This window comes from Crotalus tigris, unplaced genomic scaffold, assembly GCF_016545835.1.
Source record: "Crotalus tigris isolate CLP2741 ecotype Arizona unplaced genomic scaffold, ASM1654583v1 scf7180000017666.379230911805:20528666, whole genome shotgun sequence".
Taxonomy (NCBI): domain Eukaryota; kingdom Metazoa; phylum Chordata; class Lepidosauria; order Squamata; family Viperidae; genus Crotalus; species Crotalus tigris.
The window spans coordinates 6359355-6384351 of NW_024096552.1; the positions used below are offsets into that span (position 1 = coordinate 6359355).

Sequence of the window (24997 nt, forward strand, 5' to 3'; positions counted from 1 at the left end):
TATAATCTGATCTGGTCCAGGGCTATCTTAGTTAATGAACAGGGACAGGAAAAATACAAACATTAATAAGTTCCTGAGAGTTGAGCGAAGTGCATTATTCACATGATGGTTGGTTTTATTACAAAGTGATTTACCAACTGATAAGATTTTTAATTGCAAGACAATGAAAACTTTTAATGAACAAAGGATTCCGTTTTATAATTACTACCACATGAAAATAGCAGCTGTCAGCCTTCTCTGACATTCATTTTATGGAATGTTCTGCTAAAGAGATAATGTTTCAAATTCTTTCCAGCATAAAAATACAAAGTGTGCTGTTGGCATAGATTAAACCAAAAATCTGATCCACTATTCCATTTACATAGTGCTCCCCCCACAAAATGGTGAAATTTAACAAAGGGTCACGAGTGCATCAGTATCCTCACACAGGGATTATGTATTATACTGCTTCCCATATTACAGGAAATGTATGGAGCTCTAATGTAACCATTAAGGCATTTATAACCCACTGTTTATCTAATAACTTTTAAAGCCATTTAAGTTGGTGCCTACTATGTAGTGGTGATACCTACAGCTTAGCCTTCTTATTTTGATTTCTTAAGTAGCTAAGCAGCAGTTCTAAAAACTATACACAACTAACATAAAAAGAAATAAAATCATTCTGGCTTACCAAATGAAGATCCATACTGATGGAATGCATCAGGTTTATTTCACTTTATCAATGCTTCATATCTAGCCAAGCTTGGCTAGAAATAACCCTGACTACTATTTAGTAACATGCAAGGTGGGATCGCGTCTCAAAGAGTTTTTTTCTTCTTTAGAATGCTTACTTATCAATAACTGTTATTGACTGATCATCTCTCTAGCTACCAGAGCATGCCTCTTAGCTTCTTATATTGGGTGACTTCCCTTTAATATTGTACTTGATCACTGAATTAAGTTTTCAAGTCTTCTTCACTGAGACTGCTTGTCAATTCCAAATTTTATTTTAATGGCAGATTTCTATGTATGTTTGAACCATTTATAAGTTTTGAATAGGATGTTGAAGGCTTCCTGAAGCTTTTTAGAAACAATATTCTCAATTAATGTGATGAGACAAAAAGATGGTGAAGTGAAAGTATCATTCATGCTGTATTTTTTACAATGTTGTACATGTAGACCTCACTTACTAACCACCTTGTGTAGTGACTGTTCAAAGTTATGATGCCAATGAAAAAGTAATTTTACAGCCAATCTTTGAATTGACAACTCATGCAAAACCCCTGTGGTCACATGATTGATACTTTGCAACTGGCAGGCATTTATGACTCTTGTAGCATCCTGCAGTCACATGATCACCATTTGGGTGCTTTGCAACTGGTTTGTGATTAGCAGAATCAATAGAGAAAGCAGCAGTAGACAGTCAGTTTGGTATAGTGGTTAAGGTGCTGGGCTAAATACTAGGAAACTGTAGGCTGACTGAGTGACTTTGGGCCAGTCACTTTTCAACCCGCCTCACAGGATTGTTGTTGTATGGAAAAAAGGAGGAAGGAGAAATATGTTCACCGCTTTGAGTTATTTATAAAAGTGAATCAGGAAGACTGATCAAGAGTGGATTGGCAAGGGTGTATAAGGTAGCAGTGTGAATCAGGGAGGGCACAGAAGAGTATGGTATGAACACAGAGGTGGCTAGAGCAGAGGGTGTGGGAGGGGAGATTTGCAACCTTCCCTGCCAGCTTCCCAATTAACTTTCTCAGGAGGATGGCAAGGAAGATTGCAAATAGCAATCATGTGTTTGTGGAGTGCAGCAATTGCTTATAAGTGTGAACTGGTTGCCAGATGCCCAGATTGTGATGACTGCAAGAATGTTAGCATGGTCAGAACTCCAAGGACCAGGTGTAACCACATTTGTCCAGTGCTGTTGTAACTTCAAACAGTCACTAAAGCAGGGGTGTCAAATTCAATATCATTGAGGGCCGCATCAGCATTGCGGTTGCCCTCGGGGGGGGGGGTGGATAGGTGCAACCTACTGGGTGGACATGGATGGAGCAGGTATGGCCTACTGGGTGGGCGTGGCCAGCTCTACATCATTCGCATCAAGGGTGACTGTGGGGGCCTGGGCAGGAGTGGGACAGATCTGAGGGTCTCTGGCAGAAAGGGGTGGGACCAGGGCAGAGCCCATCAAGCCAGATATGTGAAGTAGGTGAGGGCCATTTGATGGCCACTTCCAGGCGATGATGCATTTCTTCATTCCTCATAAAAGGTGACACCTCCCCAGCATGCATCCAGGGGGTGGGGCTGACGCGGAGGGGCTGGTTCCTTGCTGTTTCCAGATGGCCTTGTGGAGCTAAGACTGAATGCGTTTCAGCATAGATGGCCATCACAAAATTGTACATTGGCTCCCGGCTGGCCTGGGCCAGGGCCATGGCAGAGGGGGCTGTTCCCTCACTGTTTCCAGGATGGCTTCACGGGCCACATGAAACCACTTCACGGGCCGCATCCGGGCCCTGGGCCTTGTGTTTGACATGTCTGCACTAAAGGAATGGTTGGAGATCTAGGACTACCTATACAGATTATGAGTTCCAATATCATTTTTTTGTTGCTTTTTAACATTTCAAGTAGCAATTTCTTCATCATTTGCAATTTCTGTAGGTATCAGTAGGGATTTCCCATGTCATCTGAGAAACAACTGATTTCCCTTTTAGGCTGAAAAGCTCACTTTATTCAGATCTGACATTGCCTCTGAGTAACAGCGGTATGGTATGTATATTGCACCTTGGTTTTAGTGCTCAGTTTGAGATTGCTGTGTTACATTTTATGTCATTACAATTAAGATTATGTTCTTAAAGACACTAGTTTATATATCCTAATTTTCCTATTATCACCTAAACATACAGGCAGTTTTGATGTAAAGTATTTATTTTGCAATTGAGGAAACTGCTAATAATAACTTGTTTCCCTGAATTTGCTGTTTAATTTGGTTCATATTCTTTTGCTTACAATTCTTTTGTTAGTGAAAACAAAATAGCTCGGAGTATTCACTAATAGTGTTATATACAAAAATAAATGATCCAATATACACAAATAAATGATGCTGATAAGAATATTAAACTATGTTTTCAATAGATGCATCCAGTAGATGTCACTGCAAGCATTATATTGGTTACACGGCTTTATAGACTGGGATACAAAATATATATTCTAACGAAGAAATAAACTCTTTCTTTACCTTCTTTTGGCTTCTTCATACTGAAGACTCAATCTGACTTTTTCAGCTAAATTGGCCATGTTCTTGACACTGACCTGTTGAAAGAATCACCATCTCATAGCATATATCATTAAGGATACATGAAGTAATTTGATTTCCTAAATAAGCTAAATAAATAGAAACACATTTCAAAACATTAATTGCTGTTTTGTCAACTCAAAGGCTAATTCAAATAATTTCTAAAGGAATATACTTTTATTACTACTAAATAACCCTAGGATATATTTTAATAGAAGGTACAGTTCTAATAAGGTCAACTTTGAACCTCCATTTAATCCCAAGTTGTTGCTTAGCACTTTGAACTCAGAACTTAAGAGATCGATGAAGCTCAAAGGAGGACTTCAATGAGACTGAAATTGTTAAAAACCACATTTAAGTATGGGCTGCTTCTAAGAAAATCCTAGTACAATCATTCCCAGAGACTTTTATGATTCCACCTTAAGAAATAGACCAACATTTGGAAAACTCTGTGAATATAAACCTATGGCAATCATTCCAGTCAGTGAGAAACATTTTAAAGTGACTAAAATGTTGATTTCATTGGAGAGCTTGATGAACTGTAATAAAATGTGAAGAAGTTCTCTAGTCACCAGTTTTTAAATTGAACTTTAGGGTTTGATCATTGCTTTTTGGAGCAAAAATAAATAAGGTTCACTTATATTCATATACATCAATATTCAATGAATACATGTCATTTTGAATAAGACCTATTTGACATAATGTATTAAATGACTTTGGATTAAATTAAAATGTTTTTGGAATGTGATATCAATAAGCTCTAACATAACTTGGGGGGAGGGGGAGATTTGGGTAGACTGAACCCCAAACTGTTAATCTAAATTCAGGATATCAGGAAGCCGGGGAGGGGAGGGGAAAGCAAGGAGGGAAGGGTAGATGTCCAATGAAATTCTTGACTTAAAATAAATAATAGAAGATGATGAGGTATTGCATAGTATAGTAAAGGTTTAGTTTCTTTCAAAGAAGAAAAAAATGCAAGTTTTTAATATGACTGTTGTAGCTACTTTGCCAAATTAAAACCAACTTAGATCACAATTAATATTCTAGAATAAAATATCTATCTGAGGAAACACAAAGAAAAAAATTGCAAACCAGAAAATTCTATTCCAGTTCTGCTTATTAATGATAATGACAAAAGTTCTGTTTGATATTTTTAAGCCATTATTGAGACTAGCTAGGACTCTAACATAGGATGTTAATAGTTACATTTTCACTTTATGGTATTTAATTATGACTAAATTGGAGTACAGCATCATCCTGCTTTAACTATAGTTAGTATAGGCCAGTGATGGCGAACCTTTTACAGACGGAGTGCCCAAACTGCAACCCAAAACCCACTTATGCATCGTCGAGTGCTGGGTGGGTGTGGCCCATTGGCTGGGTGTGGCCCATTGGCTGGGCATGGCTCCGGTGGTAACGGCAGACTGGGCGGGACTAAAAATTTCAATCAATCAATTCCAACTTTGCAAGATCTTTTTTTTCCCGCAAGAAGTTGAAATTGATTGATTGTTTGAAACTTTTTTGCACATGGAGGCAGAGGCCTAAAGCGAAAAGGTTTTATAAAACCCAGCTGAAGGTCTAGGACTGGGGTGATGGCGTGCGTGCCCACAGAGAGGGCTCTGAGTGCCACCTCTGGCACCCGTGCCATAGATTCGCCACCACTGGTGTAGTCACTATACTAACTTGCATCATTCAGAAATGATGAAAGTAATTATGAGTTAACCTCTATAAGCCACTGGATTGTATGATTTAGATGATCACATTTTTATTGATTCATCTTTTTAAAAAAAGAAAAGGAGAGAAAAATATCAAACAAGCAAGCAAAAGAAAAAGAAATAGTAGATACAAAAATACAGTATAGTATCAGTAAGTTAACAAAACAATTACTGAGTATAGATTATCAGATTTGTAGCTTTTATTGCCTCCTCCATTCCCAGAGATTTCTTGGCAAACAAAAATCTATAAGCAAATTGTAGGAGATCTCATTTCTATCATTTAAAAAACTATTTAGAATTATGAAATTCACCTAGTAGAATATCTGCAGCACAAAGGAGTGCCTTTTGAGAGTGAAACATGAGAAGCATTCTTTAGAACAGAGGTGTCAAACTCAATTTCATTGAGGCCCGCATCAGCATTGCGGTTGTCCTGGGGGGGCGGGGGTGTGTGGCCAGGGTGGGTGCAGCGTGGATGGACTGGGTGTGCGTGGATGGACTGGGTATGGCCTACTAGGTGAGCGTGGCCAGCTCTACATCGTTTGCATCAAGGGTGCCTGTGGGGCCTGGCCAGGAGTGGGACAGATCTAATGGTCTCTGGCAGAAGAGGGTGGGACCAGGGCAAGTGCCAAGGCATGGTCCATTTCTTCATTCCTCACAAAGAGTGACACCTCCCCAGCATGCACCCAGGGGGCGGGGCCAATGCGGCAGGGGCTGGTTCCTCGCTGTTTCCAGACAGCCTTGTGGAGCTAAGACTGATTGTGTTTCAGCATAGATGGCCACCACAAAATTGTACATTGGCTCCCGGCCAGCCTAGGCCAGGGCCTAGGCAGCGGGGGCCGTTCCCTCACTGTTTCCAGGATGGCTTTGCGGGCCACATGAAACCACTTCACGGGCCATTGATCCGGCCTCCGGGCCTTGTGTTTGACATGTCTGCTTTAGATTCAGATCCCTTCAAGAGTATTCCACATCTATTTTTTTCATCCCCACGTTTAAATAATAGGAAAAACATACATCACCAGAAATGTCTGTCTGAGACCCTGCATCTAAAGTTTGCTTGGAGAGAGACTGTTGGGAGTGTGCCAGGCTGCACCTCAAGTCTGATTCTGATTGGGCAACATTTTGACCAAGAAGGAATCTTTCTCTCAACTTTACAAGGCTCTGGGGAACAACAACAACAAATATTGCAGATTTTGTTATTTAAGAAAACCACTACACACAGCAAGAAATGCATAGGCAAGAAAGAGACAGAATAATATAGAAAGGAATATCCTACAATTGTTCATCAACATTTACCATATCTATTTTGAAAGACAACTCAGTGCATACATTCTCCTCTCTGTCTCTCAAACGAGGTATTTAAAAAGGCTTCGTGAGAAACTTTAGTTAGCTACATCAATACTATCTTGCAATAGTTCCCAAAGCCTGGAAATGAAAATGGCAATCAGCAAACATTTTATAAGGCCAAAACATCTGCTCATTCATCTGTAATCAATGAAGCAATCTCCCTATTGCCTGCTAAGGAAATCAGTAACCCAGTCAAAATATCCCTACCCTACCAAACTTATGGGAGATACTAAAATACATACATCCAGTTTCCAAAATCCAGTTCTGTAACATAATCTCTTTTTTTTTTTTCTTTACTACAAATTTAATAATACCTTAGAAACTACCTCTCTTAGTTATGATAGCTGTTAGGGGCCTCATGGACCACCAAGTGCTGAATAAAAATGATATCAAAATACCTTCATTAAATCTTGCTTTTCTTTTTCACCAGAGCTTATAGCTTTTTGGATAGACTTCAATTCATTCATAATAGCTTTGGCTTCACTTAACTCATATCCATTCTGGCCTCCAGACATTTTTTGGTCAATTCTGTAAAATAGTACATTGATAGTAACTCTAAAAAAAAGTGTTTCTGGCATTTAGAAAGATATCCTATTGAGGGAAAGAGAAACAGGCAATTCTAATAATATTATCTTCCGTAAACAGCAGCTATTTTCAATCAAAATATAGGAATATCAGACAGTACTTTAATCTAGGTATACCATATTCCCAAATTCTATCTTTACTACCGTGTTTCCCCAAAAATAAGACCCACCCAGAAAATAAGCTCTAGCATAATTTTTCACGTGTGCCTTATATAAACCCTACCCCCAAAATAAGCCCTAGTTAAAAGCCCGCTCACTCTATCCCGTTGTCTGGTTGCTCATGGTCACAATGGGGCAGGAGAACGTATGTCGTGCCGCTGCCATGAAGTGAGATAAGGCAGGTGGGGAGTGGAGCTGCCCCACGCACCCCGCACCCACTTACTTCAGGGCTCCTGCAGCCCGGCCACTCCTCATTTGGCGACCTCCCCCTGCCTGTTCAATGATCCGGCTGCCTGCCTGCCTCTTCCCTTTCACTCCCCTCCTGAGCCAGACTGCCATGCCATAGATGATGGGCAGAGAAAGCTTGGGCATCTTACCTGGTCCCCCTCTGCCATTTTGGAGGTAGGGGAGAGTGATGGCAAAAGGACTCTGCCAGAAATTTAGCATCCAGTTTCTTAGACAGTTTTGTTCGGACCAAAAACTTGGTATAGAGACAGACTTGGCTCCTTCAGCTCTCAGGGCCCTTCCTGTCAATGGAAGTTTGCAGGCTTCTTGCACAACTGCTTCACATGTTCTAGCTGTTCTAGCTTCACTGTTTCAACAGTGTTTGTGCAGCCAGCAGCTGTTGCAAAAATCCACAACTCTGGGATGGGCTCTTCCTACCTTGGGTTCTCTGGTAGAACACTAGGATGTGTGCCATTCAAGGCTTGCAAGGGAGTCATAGCAATTGATATGTAGAGACAGTTATTATATGAAAATTCTGGCAACGGCAGTAATGAGGACCAGTTTAGGTGCAGTAACATCTTATTGCTGCAAGAGTTTGTTTGTTTGTTTTCTCTGTCTTGCCATTCATTCCAGAGTGGTGGGCTGAAGACAAGATAACCTGAATATTCAAAAGTTGGAATAGTGCCCTCCAAAATGTGGAAGCAAGTTGACTTCCCCAGTAGAGATTACTCTAGAGACCATGCTTCTATGATAGATGTGATTTAAAAAGAGCTGAGCTGTTTCCTTGGCAGTAAGCAACCCCTTACAAGGTATGAAAAGAGTCATTTTTGTGGAAAGACCCACTAACAACTAGTATGGCTGTTTAGCTATGGGCCCTCAGCAAATCAACAGCAATCAAATGGGGTTGGACTTAGTTCATAGTGATTCTAGGATTCACTTCTCCCTCAGGCTCTGCTAGTCCTTCTTCTACAAGAAGGAGTGCCATGGTTATCATTTTTCCAAGATAATCTTACTTACCAAGTTATATTTTTCAAGGAAAAGATTCACAAACAGTTTAAAACTTGAAAGGGCATACATATAATCTTACAGAGGATTTTTGCACTGAAAATAATTTTTTTTCTTGACTTTATCATGGACTTCCATTAAAAAAATAATTAAGAATTAGCTTAGAGCAAAATTATCCACATAATTTGACATGTGCTAAATTTCATTAAAGAAAAAAGCTTCTGCACTATAATGTAAGAAATAGAAATGACTATTTGTTGTATAAACAGGAGATTAAAATGTTATCGGTAAATGACACATATAGTGGAGATTAGTTTACCTATCCCAAACCAGAGAAAAGAAGGGAAAACACACTAGTCCAAAGCTTGTAACATTAAACCAGAATTTAACATTATGTTAAGCATGATATACACCTGGATTCTGTTTAAATATACTATTGACAGCAGAGTATTTACTTATTTATTTATTTTATTTTATTTTATTTATTTATAAATTTATTTATAAATTAAATAAAGTATTTACTTCCTAATCATGTTTGATTTTTGCTGCATTATTATCCAACCTAGATTAACTGCACATAAAAACAAGTGATATGAATCAGAGCTTTTCCAGCAAGATGCAGTCCTGTTGCTTCAAAGTATTACATTTTAAGTTGCAACTACTTTTTATAACAGATATGGCAGAAATGAATAAAAGGTCTTTCCAATATAAAATGTATTCTGACTCCCTGCTTTCAATAAATAGAATTAGTGCTAGCCATAAACTGACAGCCATAATTTATATAACAAATGTTCATTGTTTATTTGTTGTATGCTGCTGAAAGTTTTCCAAACTTGCTTTGGTTTCCTAATGAAATTACTTGCAAGCAAGTTGGTTTTCAAATTTCAGCAATGTAACACAACCAGTATGATGGATTAACTTTAATTTTAATAGAAGCAGAAATTTTAAAACTTTAGATATACTTATGTTTTAAAAGAAAAATTAAACTGGGAACAAAAAAGTACCAGCATTTTTATTATCTCCAACATTCAGTTAAATTTTAAAAGTCTGCAGTTGTGAATTGTTTAAGCTTTAATTCTATTCAATTTCATATTTTAAAGTCATATGGAATAATAATGGGGGATTACAGGAAGATTTAAATTCTTAACCATTTACAAAAAATAAAAAAGGAACACTTGTAAGAAATCTGCTCAACTTTCTTTTAAATAAAAGAATTCTGTATTCTGTAATATGTAATATTACAGAGTATTCTGTAATATGGCCCAGGAATTAATATAGCTGCTATTTATTTGCCACCCAGCCAATTTAGATGATTGACTTTTCCTTTTGGGCAGGACAGTCTTCAAATAGATATTCGTATTATGCTTGTCTAAACTTTGCCAAATACAAGTAGAGTGAGCAGGCACTTAGGGAATGCAAAGATCAGTGGAGCAAAAAAACCCATGGGATTTCTCCAATTTCTGATTTATTTCAGCCCCATCTTTCCTCTGTTTCAACCTTCTCACTGAAGCTTGTCCTTTTCCATGACAGTTAAATATTCAGTAAAGGTCTAATTATACTTAAAGGGCACATGGCGCCAAATAACCAGCCTGCAATACTGCTTTTCTTGTCTTTTTTGGCTGCTTGTTTGCTCTTCTCCATCACACAAGTGGCAGACAGGGACCTATTCAATTCTCTCACTTTTTACACCTTTTAAACAGCTTTCTGCTTTTCTTCCTTAATAATAGGACATGGTTAGATTTTCCATAGGCATTGGTTGTAGATTTTTCTCACCTATTTCAAGAGAAATAATTATTCTATTTGATTTAATTGTAACCAATGGGATGAATTATTTAAGTCAATTTCAATTGTTTTCTTATACTCACTGTTGCAATGTTTCATAGCCTTGCTCCTTATATAATAATTCTTGCTTCATCTGCAAGAGTTCCCTTTTCAGTTTTTTAACCTTGTATGCAAAAATAAAAGTTTAAGACACAGCTTTTAAAATAGTGTAAAATAGTTTAGAATAATTAACACCTTTAAACATGAACAATAAATAATACCTGGTATCTTGACTTGTCCTTGTTCCTGTGTTTTAAATACTACCACCATACATGTAAGACCACATGAAATTGACTTTATCATATGATTCTGTGGAAAAAATGTTTTTCTTTCAAGTTCCTCCTGACTTGATTCAACGTCATCTAATTCATAATGTTAAAATGAGGGTCAAATAGTCCACAGTTATAGATGGTATCATAGGGCAGGAAAGCTCTTCCCTTTAATTCAGGGATGTCCAATCTTAGCAGCTTTAAGACTTGTGGACTTCAAATCCTAGAATTCTGGGATTTGAAGTTCACAATCCTTAAAGTTGCCAAGATTGGCTTTAACTCCTTTCCTGTGGCTATATTCGCCCTGTGGAACAGCATCCTCCCTTCCAAGATATGGGTGGCCCCAATTATATTATTCTTTTGTAATTCTCTGAAGACCTGTTTCCCCAGGTGTTTGGGCAGAGAGGTTAGGTGAGCTCTCCTGATAATGTTCGGTTTTTTTTTATTGTTGTTTCGAGGGTTGTTGTTTTAAAAAAGGAATCAAGGGTTGTATTTTGTAATGGTGGCTTTAATCTTTGTACACTGCTCAGAGTCACTACTGTGAGATGGTTAGCTTTATAAATCATACAAATGAATAAATAAACCCTTCCTAACTAAACATACTTCTCTCTGCAGAATCTTTCTTATACAAGAAAAGACTGACAACAACTGCTGACTCTAAATGGAAAAAGGAGGAAATCCTTTAAATAGAAAAAAACAATTATTTTGTGTTTCAACATGGAGAAAAACAATAAGAAGTCAGCAAGAAGAATAGCAACTATGTATCAGATGATTGGATGTATGTACTAAAATTGTGAGGGAACTATTTTAAATCCTGCCCCATATACTTATGGTTTAGACCACGGATCGGCAACCCGCGGCTCTTTCAGCTGTCTCCTGCGGCTCCCTGTCCTCAGCCACCGTGTGCAGTCTGAAAAAAAAAGTGGGACTAAAAAAGTTCAAACTTCTCATGAAATTTGAATTGATTGGTTGAACTTCTTTGGTTTCAGACCGTGTTCAGTTTGAAAAAAAAAGTGGGACTAAAAAAGTTCAAACTTCTCATGAAGTTTGAATTGATTGGTTGAACTTCTCTGGTTGAACTTCTTTGGTTTCTTTCCTTCTTCGTACTGCACGTGGTGGCCGGGAGGATTGCTGGAAAGGTGTCCCTGGTAAGGAGCTGCGGGTGGCCGGTTTCGGGGTGCCTCTTCCCTGCCTGGTGGGTCTCCCCTCCCCCTGCTCCACCGCCGCCTCTGTTAGTCGGGGGGGGGGGTGTCGCCGGAGGTCTCTGTAGCTTCCTCTCTCCACCTGCACCTTTTGGCCATCTCATGGGCAGCGGATTCCCTCGCAGCACCTGCCCAGCCCTTTCCCCACCTGCTGCGCGGTCCTCTTGGCCATCCTCCCAGTTGCGCTGAGTGAGGCCAAAGAGACGGCAGTGAGTGGGCAGCCGTGCCACTTCGCTGTCCTCCCACTGCCGCCGCTGCCACCACCCTCAGTGCTGCAGGAGACCTTGGGCTACATGGGCGGTGGGTCTGGCCCCCCCCCCATCCCTGCGGCGGCATTCCCCGTTGCTGGTGCGGCCGCCAATGGTGCACCCGGCCTTGGTGCCCTCCTCTTGCAACAGCGAAGTGGCTGAGGATGCGGTGGGGGTGGTGGCCAGGGGCAGTGGGGCCCCCCGACGATGCTGCAGTGGCCACCACCGTACCGCCGCCACCGGAGCCACTGCCTCCTGTCCTGCTCTCTCTCCCCGCCCGTTCAGCTGAGGACAGTGGCGGGGGCGGCACTGGACCAGGGGTGGCAGGGAACCCCGACGATGCTGCAGTGGCCGCCACTGTCGCCGCCATGGAAGCCACTGCCTCCCATCCTGCTCCCCCTCCCCGCCCGTTTGGCTGAAGATGTGGCGGGGCAGCGGCCGGGGAAGCCCGACGATGCTGCATTGGCCCCCGCCATGTCGCCACTGCCACTACCAGAGCTGCTACCTCCCGTCCTGCTCGCCCTCCTTGCCCATTCAGCTGAGGACATGTGGGGTTGGCGGCCGGGCCGGGGGCGGCGGGATTTTTTGATTTTTACATCTTGTATTATATGAGCCGAGGTGGCGCAGCAGTTAGAGTGCAGTACTGCAGGCCACTTTAGCTGACTGTGTTCTGCAGGTCAGCAGTTCAAATCTCACCGGCTCAAGGTTGACTCAGCCTTCCATCCTTCTGAGGTAGGTAAAATGAGGACCCAGATTGTTGGGGGCAATGTAAATATATATATACATTGCTTACTGGTGTACACCGCTTAGAGAGTGCTTGCACTTAAAGCGGTATATAAGTCTCATAAATAAATAAATAAACCCTGACAATGCTGCAGTGGCTGCCTCTGTGCCGCCACTGCCACTGGAGCTGCTGCCTCTCATCCTGCTCCCCCCCGCCCATTCAGCTGAGGATATGGCAGGGCGACAACTGGGCTGGGGGCAGCGGGGAACCCCGACAATGCTTCAGTGGCCACCACCGGGCCACTGCCACCAGAGCCGCTGCTTCCCGTGCTACTCCCCCTTCCCGCCCGTTCGGCTGAGGACGCAGCGGGGGTGGTGGCCGGGCCGGGGGTGGTGGGGAACCCAACGATGCTGCAGTGGCCACCGCTGTGCCGCTGCCGCCAACAGAGTCGCTGCCTCCCGTCCTGCTCCCTCTCCCTGCCTTTTCGGCTGAGGATGTGACAGGACAGCGGCCGGGCTGGGGAACCCCAATGATGCTGCAGTGAAGCAAACTAACACCCACCATGAAGATGAGGCACGACCACGAACGCAAAGCCAAACAACAGCAACGCAGCTCAGCAGCTCAAATCCCCCTGCAACTCAGACTAACCTGAGCACAACAAAGCCCCCACCCAAACAGAACACTCCCCCATCCAATCAGAGCACAGCCAACCCCCCATCCAATCAGAGCACTGCCAAACCTCTAACCAATCAGAACACACCTCCACCCAATCAGAACACAGCCAAGCTCCCACCCAATCAGTTCATACCCCCACTGGCAGTTAAAAGGAAGAAACACACATTGTTCCTAGAAGCATGAAGCCGAAAACACCAGCCTGAAGATGACGAATGGGACTTCGTCGAAATGTCGCCAAGACACTTCCAATTTTACGCGGGAGAAAACCCGAATAACCAAAGACCTACATACAAACACCCGTGAAAACCTCAGAAAACATATATATATATATGATATATACAGTGTTATCTTCATTTTAGATATCAAAAGGATTTTGCGGCTCCCAGTGTTTTGTTTTCGGTGGGAAACGTGTCCAAGTGGCTCTTTGAGTGTTTTGGATTGCCTACCCCTGGTTTAGACATTCTACTAAACATATTGTATCTTAAAAACACTAGTTATCTCAAAGATTTAAATATTCAGTCAATCAGTAGTTCAGAACTTTTTTGGATTGCTATTTCCAATCACATTCAAATTCATTTACCAATTATTCATTTACCAGCAGTCAGCAATTCCACACCAGATAGCTACATATATAACTAATGTTCTTATTAAGTTCCAATAAACACAATTAGCAGGTCAAAAGAAATGGTTTTAGAGGTCAGTGTTTTCTCCAGGAGACATACATAGATTGGACATGAACACTGTCTCTAGATTTGCCTATTAATGTTCAGAATTCATTTCTATAGAAAAAAATGACTATTACCACTGTGGATATGCTAATGCTTACTAATATTGTGAAAATTAACTATTCATAAATAATTAATTAGTCTGAAAATAATTCTTCATATGTGAGTAGCACTGTTCGGCTGTGAGCGCTGGCATAACTTGTGTTTCAATAAAGTCAGCAACACTATCTCATGTAAATAAACCATTATTATCATTTGCTGAACACAAAGGAATTTTATTGTCCTAATGTTCATGACAAGCATCTGATATGAGGGATATGCTGTATTAAAAGATACATCTTTGTTTGGATAACATCATTTAACTTGAAATTCATATTCACTTGCTAAGTTAACTTGTCAATGCCTGTGTGTCTAAGGAAGCTATTCTTATTTAAAAGAGGATTTATCATTGTTATAGCCATAGGGAGATATCTTAAGAGAAAAGGAGCACAAATGAGAGCGGGGGAAGACTCCTGACGGACATCAATGTGTGGATAGAGGAAGGGAGTTTGCAGGGAAACAGAATCTATACAAAGAAACCAAAATTTCCAAATGGGTACACTTGACAATATTCATTTTCAAAAGATAAATCCTTAAGCAGATATCTTTGGTTTAATACTTACCTCCATATGTTGATCATGAACAAGTACTAAAGCAAATATTACTTTTAAAACTATTAGCACTACAAATGTCCACAAAAATATAGGCTTGTACATGTAGACTATTAGAAAACAATTTAGTTGAGTTATTGGGAGATTTCAAAGCATCTTACCCTTAATCTTATAGTGGAGATTTCTGCTTTCAGAATATCAGGATCATACTTTGTGCTGGAAGAGGAGCTTGAGAAAACTTATTAGGGCAATAAGGGAAAAAAGACAATAAACCATTTGTGAGATCATTTTAGGTTTCAGTTCCCTAAAATATTCAAAATAGTAGTTCAACATAGTTTTAAAATGCAAAATAAAAGATTGGTTACTATATTACAGTGAAAACTACAAAATATAAGTAGCAATTATTCAAAGTATTTTCACCTTTATCATTTAGCTAGCATTTATTTGTTTATTATATTTATTTACCTATTTTTTCTAAGAGCTATAGTCATGTATGCAAAAATTTCCACCTACTTTTATTCCCATAAAGCAACCCTTGAACTGAGAGAAACAGATAGGCTCAGATTAATTCAGGGAGAACTACAGCTGAAGGTAGCCTTAAACTTAGGTGTTTCTATCCAAATTTAGATTAACTAAAACAATACATTCTTATTCTGCCAGAGAGTTCAGAAACTTAAACAGAAGCTGCATAAATGGAAATTTAGCTAGTAATGCTGCTTTAAGACTCAGTCATATACTATTTGTTGCTTATGCCCCTCTTCCTTACAAATTACTTTTCTTCTAGATTATTGATGCTGTTTCACCCAACTTCATTTTCAAAAGACTTGCTTGTTTATGGGAAGGCATTAACAGAATAATTCAGCATTCCAGAGCAAATAATTACTTCTGCAAGTACAAGTACAAGAGATATTTATAGCATAGGAATGGACATTTGTTTAGAATTATGGTGCCCCTAAAAATCAGGACTAATTTACATGTGATTCTAAATCTTTATTATATTCATGAACTTCAGTGAATTTAGGCACAAAGAGCCAAAATGCATCCTCCTGATCCCATTCATTTTTTTCAAGGAGATAAAGATAAGTTACTGTCTACAGTAGGTCTTCTCATATTAAGTGTGATAACATGCAGGATAAAGTCAGAAGTGCTGGGTTCCCACTTGTCATATGTGGAACTGGAATTCATCTGGAAAAATGTGCAAAAATGCTGAAGATTTTCTGGGTAAACTAGATGAAATACCTAAATGTACAGCTTTGCCAGTCACTGCCACCTGGCATTTTCCCACATGCTTGTACATGTTCTAGCTGAGATGTTTGCATTCATGGCTATAGCAAACTTGATTGTATGGCACTTTTCTCCTTTTAAGTAAACTCAGAGTAGCTAAGACAGATTTGCCCTTAAAGATGCTTTTCTTGGGCACTTTCAGTATGCATTCTGACTGGAAGATTCTCATTGAGGAGCCTCATTTAAGGACCACAGCCAGAGTATAATACCAGAGAATCAGATTTGGCTGAGGGTGTCCGTACATGCCCTGCAATGTCCACTAATGCAATATATAAAAACCAATAGAGCCTAGTGATAGCATTTATAATATAAGGCTTCTGGGAGACTTCCTTAGCAAACTTTTGTATACACATAATCCTTGATGTATAACCATATGATTAGTGACTGTTCAAAGTTACAAAAGTGCTGAAGAAATGGACTTAGGAACTGTGCCCAAGTTACAGCTGTTGTACTGTCCTTGTAGACACATGATCAAAATTCAGGCACTTGGCAGCCTGCCCATACTTACAACTGCAGGGGTACCACAATACCCAACCTCCCTCTCTTTGGCACTCTGCCTTGCAACAAAGGTTGCTGAGATTGTAAATCATTGTGGTTTTGTGACATCTTGCTTTACAACCACATCACATTGTGAAAGAAACTCCAGTCCCGACTGTGGTTGCAAGCTGAGAACTACTTGTATAATATCTCCGGTTAATTCACTATTACCCTGAATCTGGTCTGCACTGGATATCAAACATTTATAAAATTGTAAACTTTGACATTACATAAGTTTGCAATCTCAGGATTGATTTCTGGAGGTCTGTTTTCCAGAGCTGGTCAAGATCAATTTTTTTTTTTAGCAGCATTACTTCTGCCCCACTATCTGATCTCAGATCTGGATGCTTCCAACCATTCACCTATATATGATGAAATAATTGTTTGTATAGATAATCCTCAACTTACAACCAGTGATTTAATGACATTCATGACAGTCTTGGAACAGGTACTTTATTCATAAAGCACTTCTGGCTATTGTAAAACATTGTGCTAGGCACACACTCCATCACATGACCACATTTTGGGTGCTTGGCAATTTGCTCGTATTTACAACTGGTTGACCAGTGCCCTTGCCACCATATGATCACCATTTGTAATCTTCTCTGCTGGCTTTCCCCGAAAATAAATAGGGAAGCAGAGAAAGTGTTGGATTTGAGATCCGTTCCCCCAGTGAGCCAAGAGATTTCCCCTCCATGCAGAGAAAAATGCTAGCAAATGACATTTTGCCCATCCAGAGGAGAAAACTCAAGCGTCTCCTGGATCAGGATTCCCTGCACTTAGTCATTTAGACCAGTGGTTCTTAACCTAGGCAATATTGCCCCCCAGGGGGCAATTTTGTTTTTCAGGAGGGCGATGGAACAAAAAGAGGCGACGCGGGGGCAAAGGGGGCGATATAGGGGCGATGGAGCGAGAAGTTTTGGGGACACTTTTGAGACTTTTTCGTACAGTGAATCGCTGTATATCTGTCGTACAAAAACATCAGATCACTCGCTATTAGTGGATTGAATTGTGTTTTCAAATGTTCCTCCAGCTAGCTTCAGTACAGAGTACCATACATATGTGAATACGCATCGCTTATCTTCATGAGCGTTGTGCAGCAGCTTCTACCCATACAGTGGTGCGCCATTGGCCAGAATGGGTAGTGATGGAGGGGGAGCGCTTTGGATTTCATGTTCCAGTTTGCGTTTTCGGCTTCGTTTTTGAATTTTTGTTTTGCTCTGTAAAACATTTTGTGTGTCTCTTTGTATTGTACTTTTTTAGCGTGCACTCCAGTTCGATATTATATTTTCTTTGTATCTTTTTAATCCTTTTTAGAGTGTGCATGACTATATATACTTTCCTCGAATCTTAATTTAGTTTCAGAGTTTTCGTCTTGAAATTCTTAGTTCCTGCATTGCGGTTTGTTCTTATAGTGTTTGCATAAATTGAAGAATTATTTCCTATGTTGTGATTGAGAGGTTATGTTGGGGGAGGGGGGCGATGACAACTTCTACATTGGCTCAAGGGGGCGATTCGTTCAAAAAGGTTAAGAACCACTGATTTAGACCCTAATTATCTCACAGTTGGACTACTGCAATGCGCTCTATACGGGGCTACCCCTGAAGAGTATTTGGAAGCTACAGCTAGTGAGAGTGCAGCGAAACGGTTTCAAAGAAAAACAAGGTCCAGTTGCCTCCTAAAAAGCATGTTTGGGACAACTGCAACTAGGAAAGCAGGGAACACAGTCATTGAGTAAAATAGTCATGTAGCATCTCGCTTAATGACAATTTTGCTCAACAACTAATATTATGGGCCCAATTGTGGTTGTAATTGGAGGACTACCTATATGTGTTTGATACAGACAAAGAAATGTTCAAATTCTTTGTAAAACTGAACTGGTTAGTAAATGAGAACACTCTGATTTACCATTCCAAAATCAGTTGCTGCAGCTCCCAGGACTGGGATAAATCTCAGTTTAATTAGGGCTGGCCACAACTGTTTCTTGAAGATCATCCAGATCTTTTGAATTAAGAAATGCAAGTTAAAAAAATGAAAATAGAGAGACATATCATACATATGTTTTGGATACATACGACTTGTATAAGAGCTTGATTTTTCCTTGTAAACATCATTCAGCCGTACATATTCACCCAAGGCAAGAGCCAGCCTCTGCTCTTTCACATGGAAAAGTTCTTTCTTAGTGCTAAGTGCATCTTGAGCTACAGTAAGATAATCTTTTAACATTTTTTCTTGTTCTTGTCGCCACTGTTTTCTTGGATCTTCTATTTGTGTAGTTTCTATAAAGATACAACAACAAAAGCTTCCGTTCAGTTAAGACTCCTTAAATCTGTGTCTTAAGTCTAAAAAAAAACCACAAAAAACTCAACGTCCACTTTTATTTTGGTACATGCATAAGAAACAAATTGTTATTAGGTGTTGGCATGTTAAACTAAGTTATTTATCAAATACCTTAGGAAAACATTTGTACGTCTTAGAGAAAAGAGTCAGTTTTACTTGTATTTTTGATACATATTTTAAATTGATTCAAACAGTATATTTTCAACTTAGACCAGCCAATAATAATGCTTTTTAAAAATTATTTGTAAATAGCTTTATTTCTTGCTCCCTATTTCTTTTCTTTGTTTCATTAGAATCGTACTATTTAGGAAAGTAGCAAAATGAAGCAGACTTTAATAGAGAAAATAAAAGTGCCATCATTCAACCATACTGGAGAAGTGTGTGCATTTGTGTAGATGAAATTGTCTGTTTATCTTTTGCAAGAATATGTCTGGAGAGTTCATTCAGACTGGAGTCCATATAAATCACAACTGTATCAACCCAAAATGCTTTGTAAGCACTGGCATATGCTTGTGTATAACAGCTGTTCACCCAAGCAGATTGAAAGGATCAAAAAGGAGGGACAATTCCATCATCAATCCAGCAACTTTTGTTTTGTAATAAGATCAAAGCTTCAGGAAATCTAGTGTGTGTCTGTACCTCATTTGCTTCCCATCTTTGCTACTGGAAATGAAAATAAATGGAAATAAAAATATTATTTCTCTTATTGTTAAATAAAACAACTATAGACGAAAGAATTCTGAAACTGCACTGAAAATCTAGAGATTAAAATACCATATATTTAGATATTCAGCACTGAAGAAAACTATTAGTAAACTTTAAACATTGCCCTATAAAAATTGCATTCTTAGATTAAAAATGAGTGCCAACTTGTTCAATGTAAACAGATTCCCAGGTAATACAGAAGGACATATACAATACAGATTTTGTCTTTATTAGTAAATCACTAGAAATGCATGACAGAGCTTCAGTTGGCTCCCCTTAACTCTGCTATTTAAAAAAAAAAGTTTTAAAAGAATTCAACTCCTAGAGAATTTCAGAGAATGATTCAAATTTCTAATAGATTTCAGTCAATGAGTTCAATTTCAGCTGATGAAAAGCATTATAGCATATAGCTCTTAGGAGATATTTTACATCTTCACAACTCCAAAGAAGCAATTAATCTAAGTTACTGATTTAAGTTCTTATCACTTCAATAACATTAGTTACATGTCCGCCACTAAGACACTTTTCTCTACTTTTGACTACTTAAATTATCTAGTGCAAACAGTAATGTAAATATGCTACACTAGTCTTTAAACATATGTTTGGTTAGTTTCTGCTATAGCAGAGAAAGGTCCCTGGTGGTAAAAACTGCCAATAACATTTGACAGTTCCACACACTTAATCTTTCTAGTGCTACATTTTGATGTGAATTCAAGAGGCAAATGAAAATAAGACAGTAGCTCTAAAGAGAGTGAGAGTGATAATCAGAATGTTTCTTCTTTGTCAATGCTAATAAAATATATTTTAGGTGTGCACATTTCTATGGAAAGTTCCTTCAAAATTCAAAGAAATGGAGAAAGAAACCATTTGCATTTATACAAGTTCATAAAAGAAAAGCCAACTCAACTTTCTAATGTTGACTCCTAAGTGAAATAAAGTATTCTTCTTTATATATATGTTATAAGCGTGTGTGTGTGAAAATGAAAGTACATCCTGTTTTAGTTCTATGATTTTATATATCAGGACATAGTAAAAATAATCTAGTTCTTAGCAGTTCTTAAAAATAGGTAAATACCACCTCAGATGAACAACAACACATATTACACCATATCATAATTTATTTTACAAAAAGAAAGCCAAAATGGAGAAGCCATGTGTGAAAAACTAAGTTCACCTTGTGATTCAATAGCTTGTAGAACCACCTTTAGCAGCAATAACCTGAAGTAATTGTTTTCTGTATGACTTTATCAGTCTCTCACATTGTTGTGGAGGAATTTTGGCCCTCTGTTCTTCAAAACATTGCTTCAGTTCATTGAGGATTGGGCATTTGTTTATGTACAGCTCTCTTGAGGTCCTGCTACAGCATTTCAATAAGGTTGAGGTCCTGATTTTGCCTGGGCCACTGCAACATCTTGATGCTTTTCTTTTTCAGCCACTCTGTTGTAGATTTGCTGGTATGCTTGGGATCATTGTCTTGTTGCATGACCCAATGTCAGCCAAGCTTTAGCTGTGAGACAGATGGCCTCACATTATACTCTAGAATAGGAGTTCATGGTCAACTCAATGGTGCCCAGGTCCTGTAGCTGCAAACCAAGCCCAAATCATCACCCCTCTACCATTGTGTTTGACAGTTGGTAGGAGATGTTTGTGCTGATATGCTGTGTTTGGCTTTCACAAAATGTGGCACATGCATTATGGCCAAACATCCCCACTGTTCCAATGAATCCGGATGGCAGGCCTGAATTAGTATCACAACCTAATATAGTTCAACTCATCCTGCTGAAAATTATCTTTCCCTCTTGCTGCAACTGTTATTTTTTGTAAGAAGACAAAACAAAAAAAAGACCTTCTCAATTTCAATAAGGAGAAAGATTTTGAGGAAGAACAGAGGGGAAAACTCCAAGGTCTATTTTGGATCCCATCTTCCACAAGCAGGATTTTATAACTTTTTTTAAAAAAAAATGGTTCCACATATCTCTTGTCAAATCTAATTTAGGGTTGAAACCTGACTGCCCAAGACTAATAATAAAATAAAAATAAAAAGATTGCAAGGGTATCCTCCTATTTTATCCTATTCCACTTTCTCATAAGATTTCAGCCCTTTTTATCCTAAACTTTGAACTTATTGAGAATGAGCATAGTGTAGTGGTTAGAATATCCAAATAACAGTTGGAGAATCCCAGCTTCACAAAGTTCATTGGAAATATTTGGAACATGCTGCCATGAGAATAAAAATCAAATCATGCAGCGGTGCCTATGTAGCCTAAAGTATTCTGGAATAAAGATAAACAGAAATAATATTATTCTTCCACTGCAATTCATTCCTCTATCAGAGGGCTAGTAGAATTATTCTGATATTGCAAAAAGAAACAATGGGAGTTAAACTTTGAAAGATAGTTTCAATGGAAAATAGGGTCTCCCTCTCTAGAATTTTGTTATATACTCTTGAGATTTTTAGCTGCTCCCTTAGAATCTTCTGAGTAAGCAGTTAAATCTTAGGTAAATCAATCAATTCTTTATTTCAGCATAAAAACAAGCAAAGCAAAACAGAAACCATCTAGGAATCACGCCATACAGAGAGCATCAATTTTGATTACTTTCTATTTGTGGGTATAATATACAGCGAGTTTGGTGAGGTGGTTAAGGCATTAATTTAGAAAGTGGTAGGCTGTGAGTTCTAGTCCTGCCTGAGGCACAAAGCCACCTGAAAGACCTTGGGCCAGTCACTTTCTCCCAGTCCTAGGAAGCAAGCAATGGTGAACCACTTCTGAAAAACCTTATCATGAAAACTGAAGCGACTTGTCCAGGCACTCACTAGGAATCAACAGTGATTTGAAGGTACAAATATAGTGTATATATAGTATTATATCTATATAATATATAGATATAATAATATACTATTGTTAAACAAAAGGGACCTAAAAATTTTGCTTAGAATAACCTACAAGCTGAGAGTAAAATTACAATGTTGTTTAAAACAGTGACTTTATCAGTAACCAAAATTACATAGCAAAAGTCTGGAAATACTCAGATGAGGCCAGCTCTGTCTAGTTTTAATAGTTGTAGGGCACAATTTAGCAATATCCAAAACGTACAGTCTTATTGGTCTGAAAGGAGGATCTGCATGTACAAATACCTGGGGTATTTTGATATATGAAGGTAAATGAAATAAGCCTGAATTCCTTTTTTTTCAGTTTCAAGTTTTTTATTAATTTTACAATATTACATTTACATATTTGAAAAGTAGCGTGGTGGCTGAGCACAGTAATTCCGTTACATTTGAATATCAGTACAAATCTCAAATTATTACAACAAACTAATTCCCTCTCTTTCCCCCATGATATCTACTGTCATGTTCAAACCAATACAGTTCTTATTCTATTAATCAAACAAAAAATACTTTCTAATATTCATCAATAATCTTCAGTCTATACATATCTTAATTAATTTGACATTCCACCTTTTAGACAATAACCTAGTAAGTTTTTCTTAACTTTAATTTGCCATTGATATTTAAGTTTAACGTTTAATCTTTATCATTTCCAGGTTTTAAATGATTCCAATTTCTAAGTCTCCTATCTCACATTTGGAGCTAATATTTTTCTTTTCTTTTCTTCCTTTCACTTCCTTCCTTTCTTCCTTTCCAGAAAGAGAAAAAAAATTGAAAATAAACCTACATTTATACCACAAACCCATAAACAAATTTAATTATTAGTACTTATACTTTTAAGTTTTATTAACCTTTGCCTCAACTCATAACAATATCTTAAATTCAAATCTTAATTATTTGTAGACGTTCAGATTACATTTAATATTTAATTTTTCCAAATTTTAATTAAACACAATTCCTTTATCGGAATTGCTCATACATTCTAATATTTAAAATACACACCTTATATATAACTTCTACCCTCTATCTTACCCATGTAATGACAATATAATATTCTTATTTCAACATATTTCTAGATTTTATATGACCAAAATTTTCTTTATCTCAAATCATTACAATGTCTTTTCAGAATACATATTATATCTATTTAGATATATTCTATTTTAGATCTCATATATAGATCAGAACCCCAATCTTTTTCAATCTTATTCTAGCTTTTTTCCTCTGCCAAGTCATTTTTCGTATTTTTGCCTTTAAATCATCAAAAAAATCTCCTTGTATTGTTGTGGCTATTGTTTGATGTTGATAAGAACATCCAGTTGATATTTTCTTAACAGGACTTGATTTAGCCGGTAGTCTCTTTATTTTTCCAGTTCGATGCAGTTGTCCCAAAGTATTTATCTTCTCTTTCATCTGTTTTTCTTGTTTATCTTCAAATTCCTTCTGGTTTATAAGAAACACCCTTTCCTTGTTCTCTATTATCAATTCCTTTTTTTGTGTTTTTTATTGCCTGTATTTGTTGAGTATCTAAGTCTTCTGTCACTTTGTCTATAGAATTCTGTATAGATAATTCTTTGATTGAAGTCATAGTTTGAGTTTGTATATCCGGAGCTTGCATACGTGGAGTTTGGATCATCGCTTTTAACATACAAAGAATTTGTTCCTGTACTTCCTCTGTAGAAGAAATCCTTTCTGTTCTCCTTCCATTGTAATATATTAAACTCAAGAGAAAGAAACTGACAGTCAGAAAGTCCACCAAATAGGGAGCTGAGCTGAATTTTGCAGATGGTGTTTCAAGGTTATTTTTTTATCTTGTCTATTTTCAAAGCTGTCAATAAGTCTCTTAGAGAATAGCAGGTTACGTCTTAAAGTTAGTTGGATCTTTTTAGTTTTTTTTCCACTCTATTTTAAGGGGAAAAAACCCCAAATCTTCAATAGTAATTAGAATAAAAGTCAAGGAAGAAATATAGAGAGAGAGAGCAGAAAGATGCAAATCTTATAATCCACCAATTTTAGGAAATAGGATTCCAATTAAGATCTCAGTATTTTTCCAACATTTTAAACTCCCAAGTGGTTGATAGCTGCTGTTTCTGGAGGGAGGGCTAGAATCCCCCTTCCCTCACCACAGGGGGGAAAGTACTTTAGCAGCTTATGCAGGTAATTAAGTGGTTAGGATGTAAGAGAGGCAAACCTCAGCCAGTCCTGTCCACGCTGCTTTGAAGTTGCCAGATGGTAGTGTGACTTTGGCTGTTTGCAGCCTAATGACGAGCCATATTTCTATGGCCGGTCCTTTCGTTCGCCAGTTTGGAAGGATTGCCTGGTCTGATGGAAGAGTTGCTGCTCTCCCGGGATCCAGCGAAAGCCCCTCCTTGCTGGTCGCCTCTTCGGGGTGACTTTCAAGCCTGAATTCCTGATAGTAGCTGCAATATAAATAAAACCCAAGCAGTAGATTCCATACCACATGTGCCACAAGGACACATCTGATTAGTATTTTTATACAGTATATGCTTTCTAGTATATTGGATGGCAGAGTGTTAAATTAGAGCCTTTCTTAACTTGGAAACTGTGATAGAATTTAAATAACCCACAGGTCTACTTCAGAAAATATTTTTGAGTACTATAGTTGAGAT

The 24997-nt window shown here is 38.5% G+C and overlaps 1 protein-coding gene across 2 annotated transcripts in view; it reads right to left on the reverse strand.

The window, feature by feature from the left end:
* The window catches only part of WWC2 (WW and C2 domain containing 2), a 149758-nt gene that overhangs the window by 61320 nt on the left and 63441 nt on the right, over nt 1–24997 (reverse strand). For both annotated transcript variants that reach the window (XM_039336651.1, XM_039336650.1), the window contains exons 3-8: nt 18508–18711; nt 14773–14849; nt 10163–10242; nt 6723–6852; nt 5992–6138; nt 3209–3282 (exon numbers count right to left, since the gene is read on the reverse strand). In XM_039336651.1, the coding sequence (XP_039192585.1) occupies nt 3209–3282; nt 5992–6138; nt 6723–6852; nt 10163–10242; nt 14773–14849; nt 18508–18711 (712 nt within the window). The remainder of the gene's footprint in view (nt 1–3208; nt 3283–5991; nt 6139–6722; nt 6853–10162; nt 10243–14772; nt 14850–18507; nt 18712–24997) is intronic.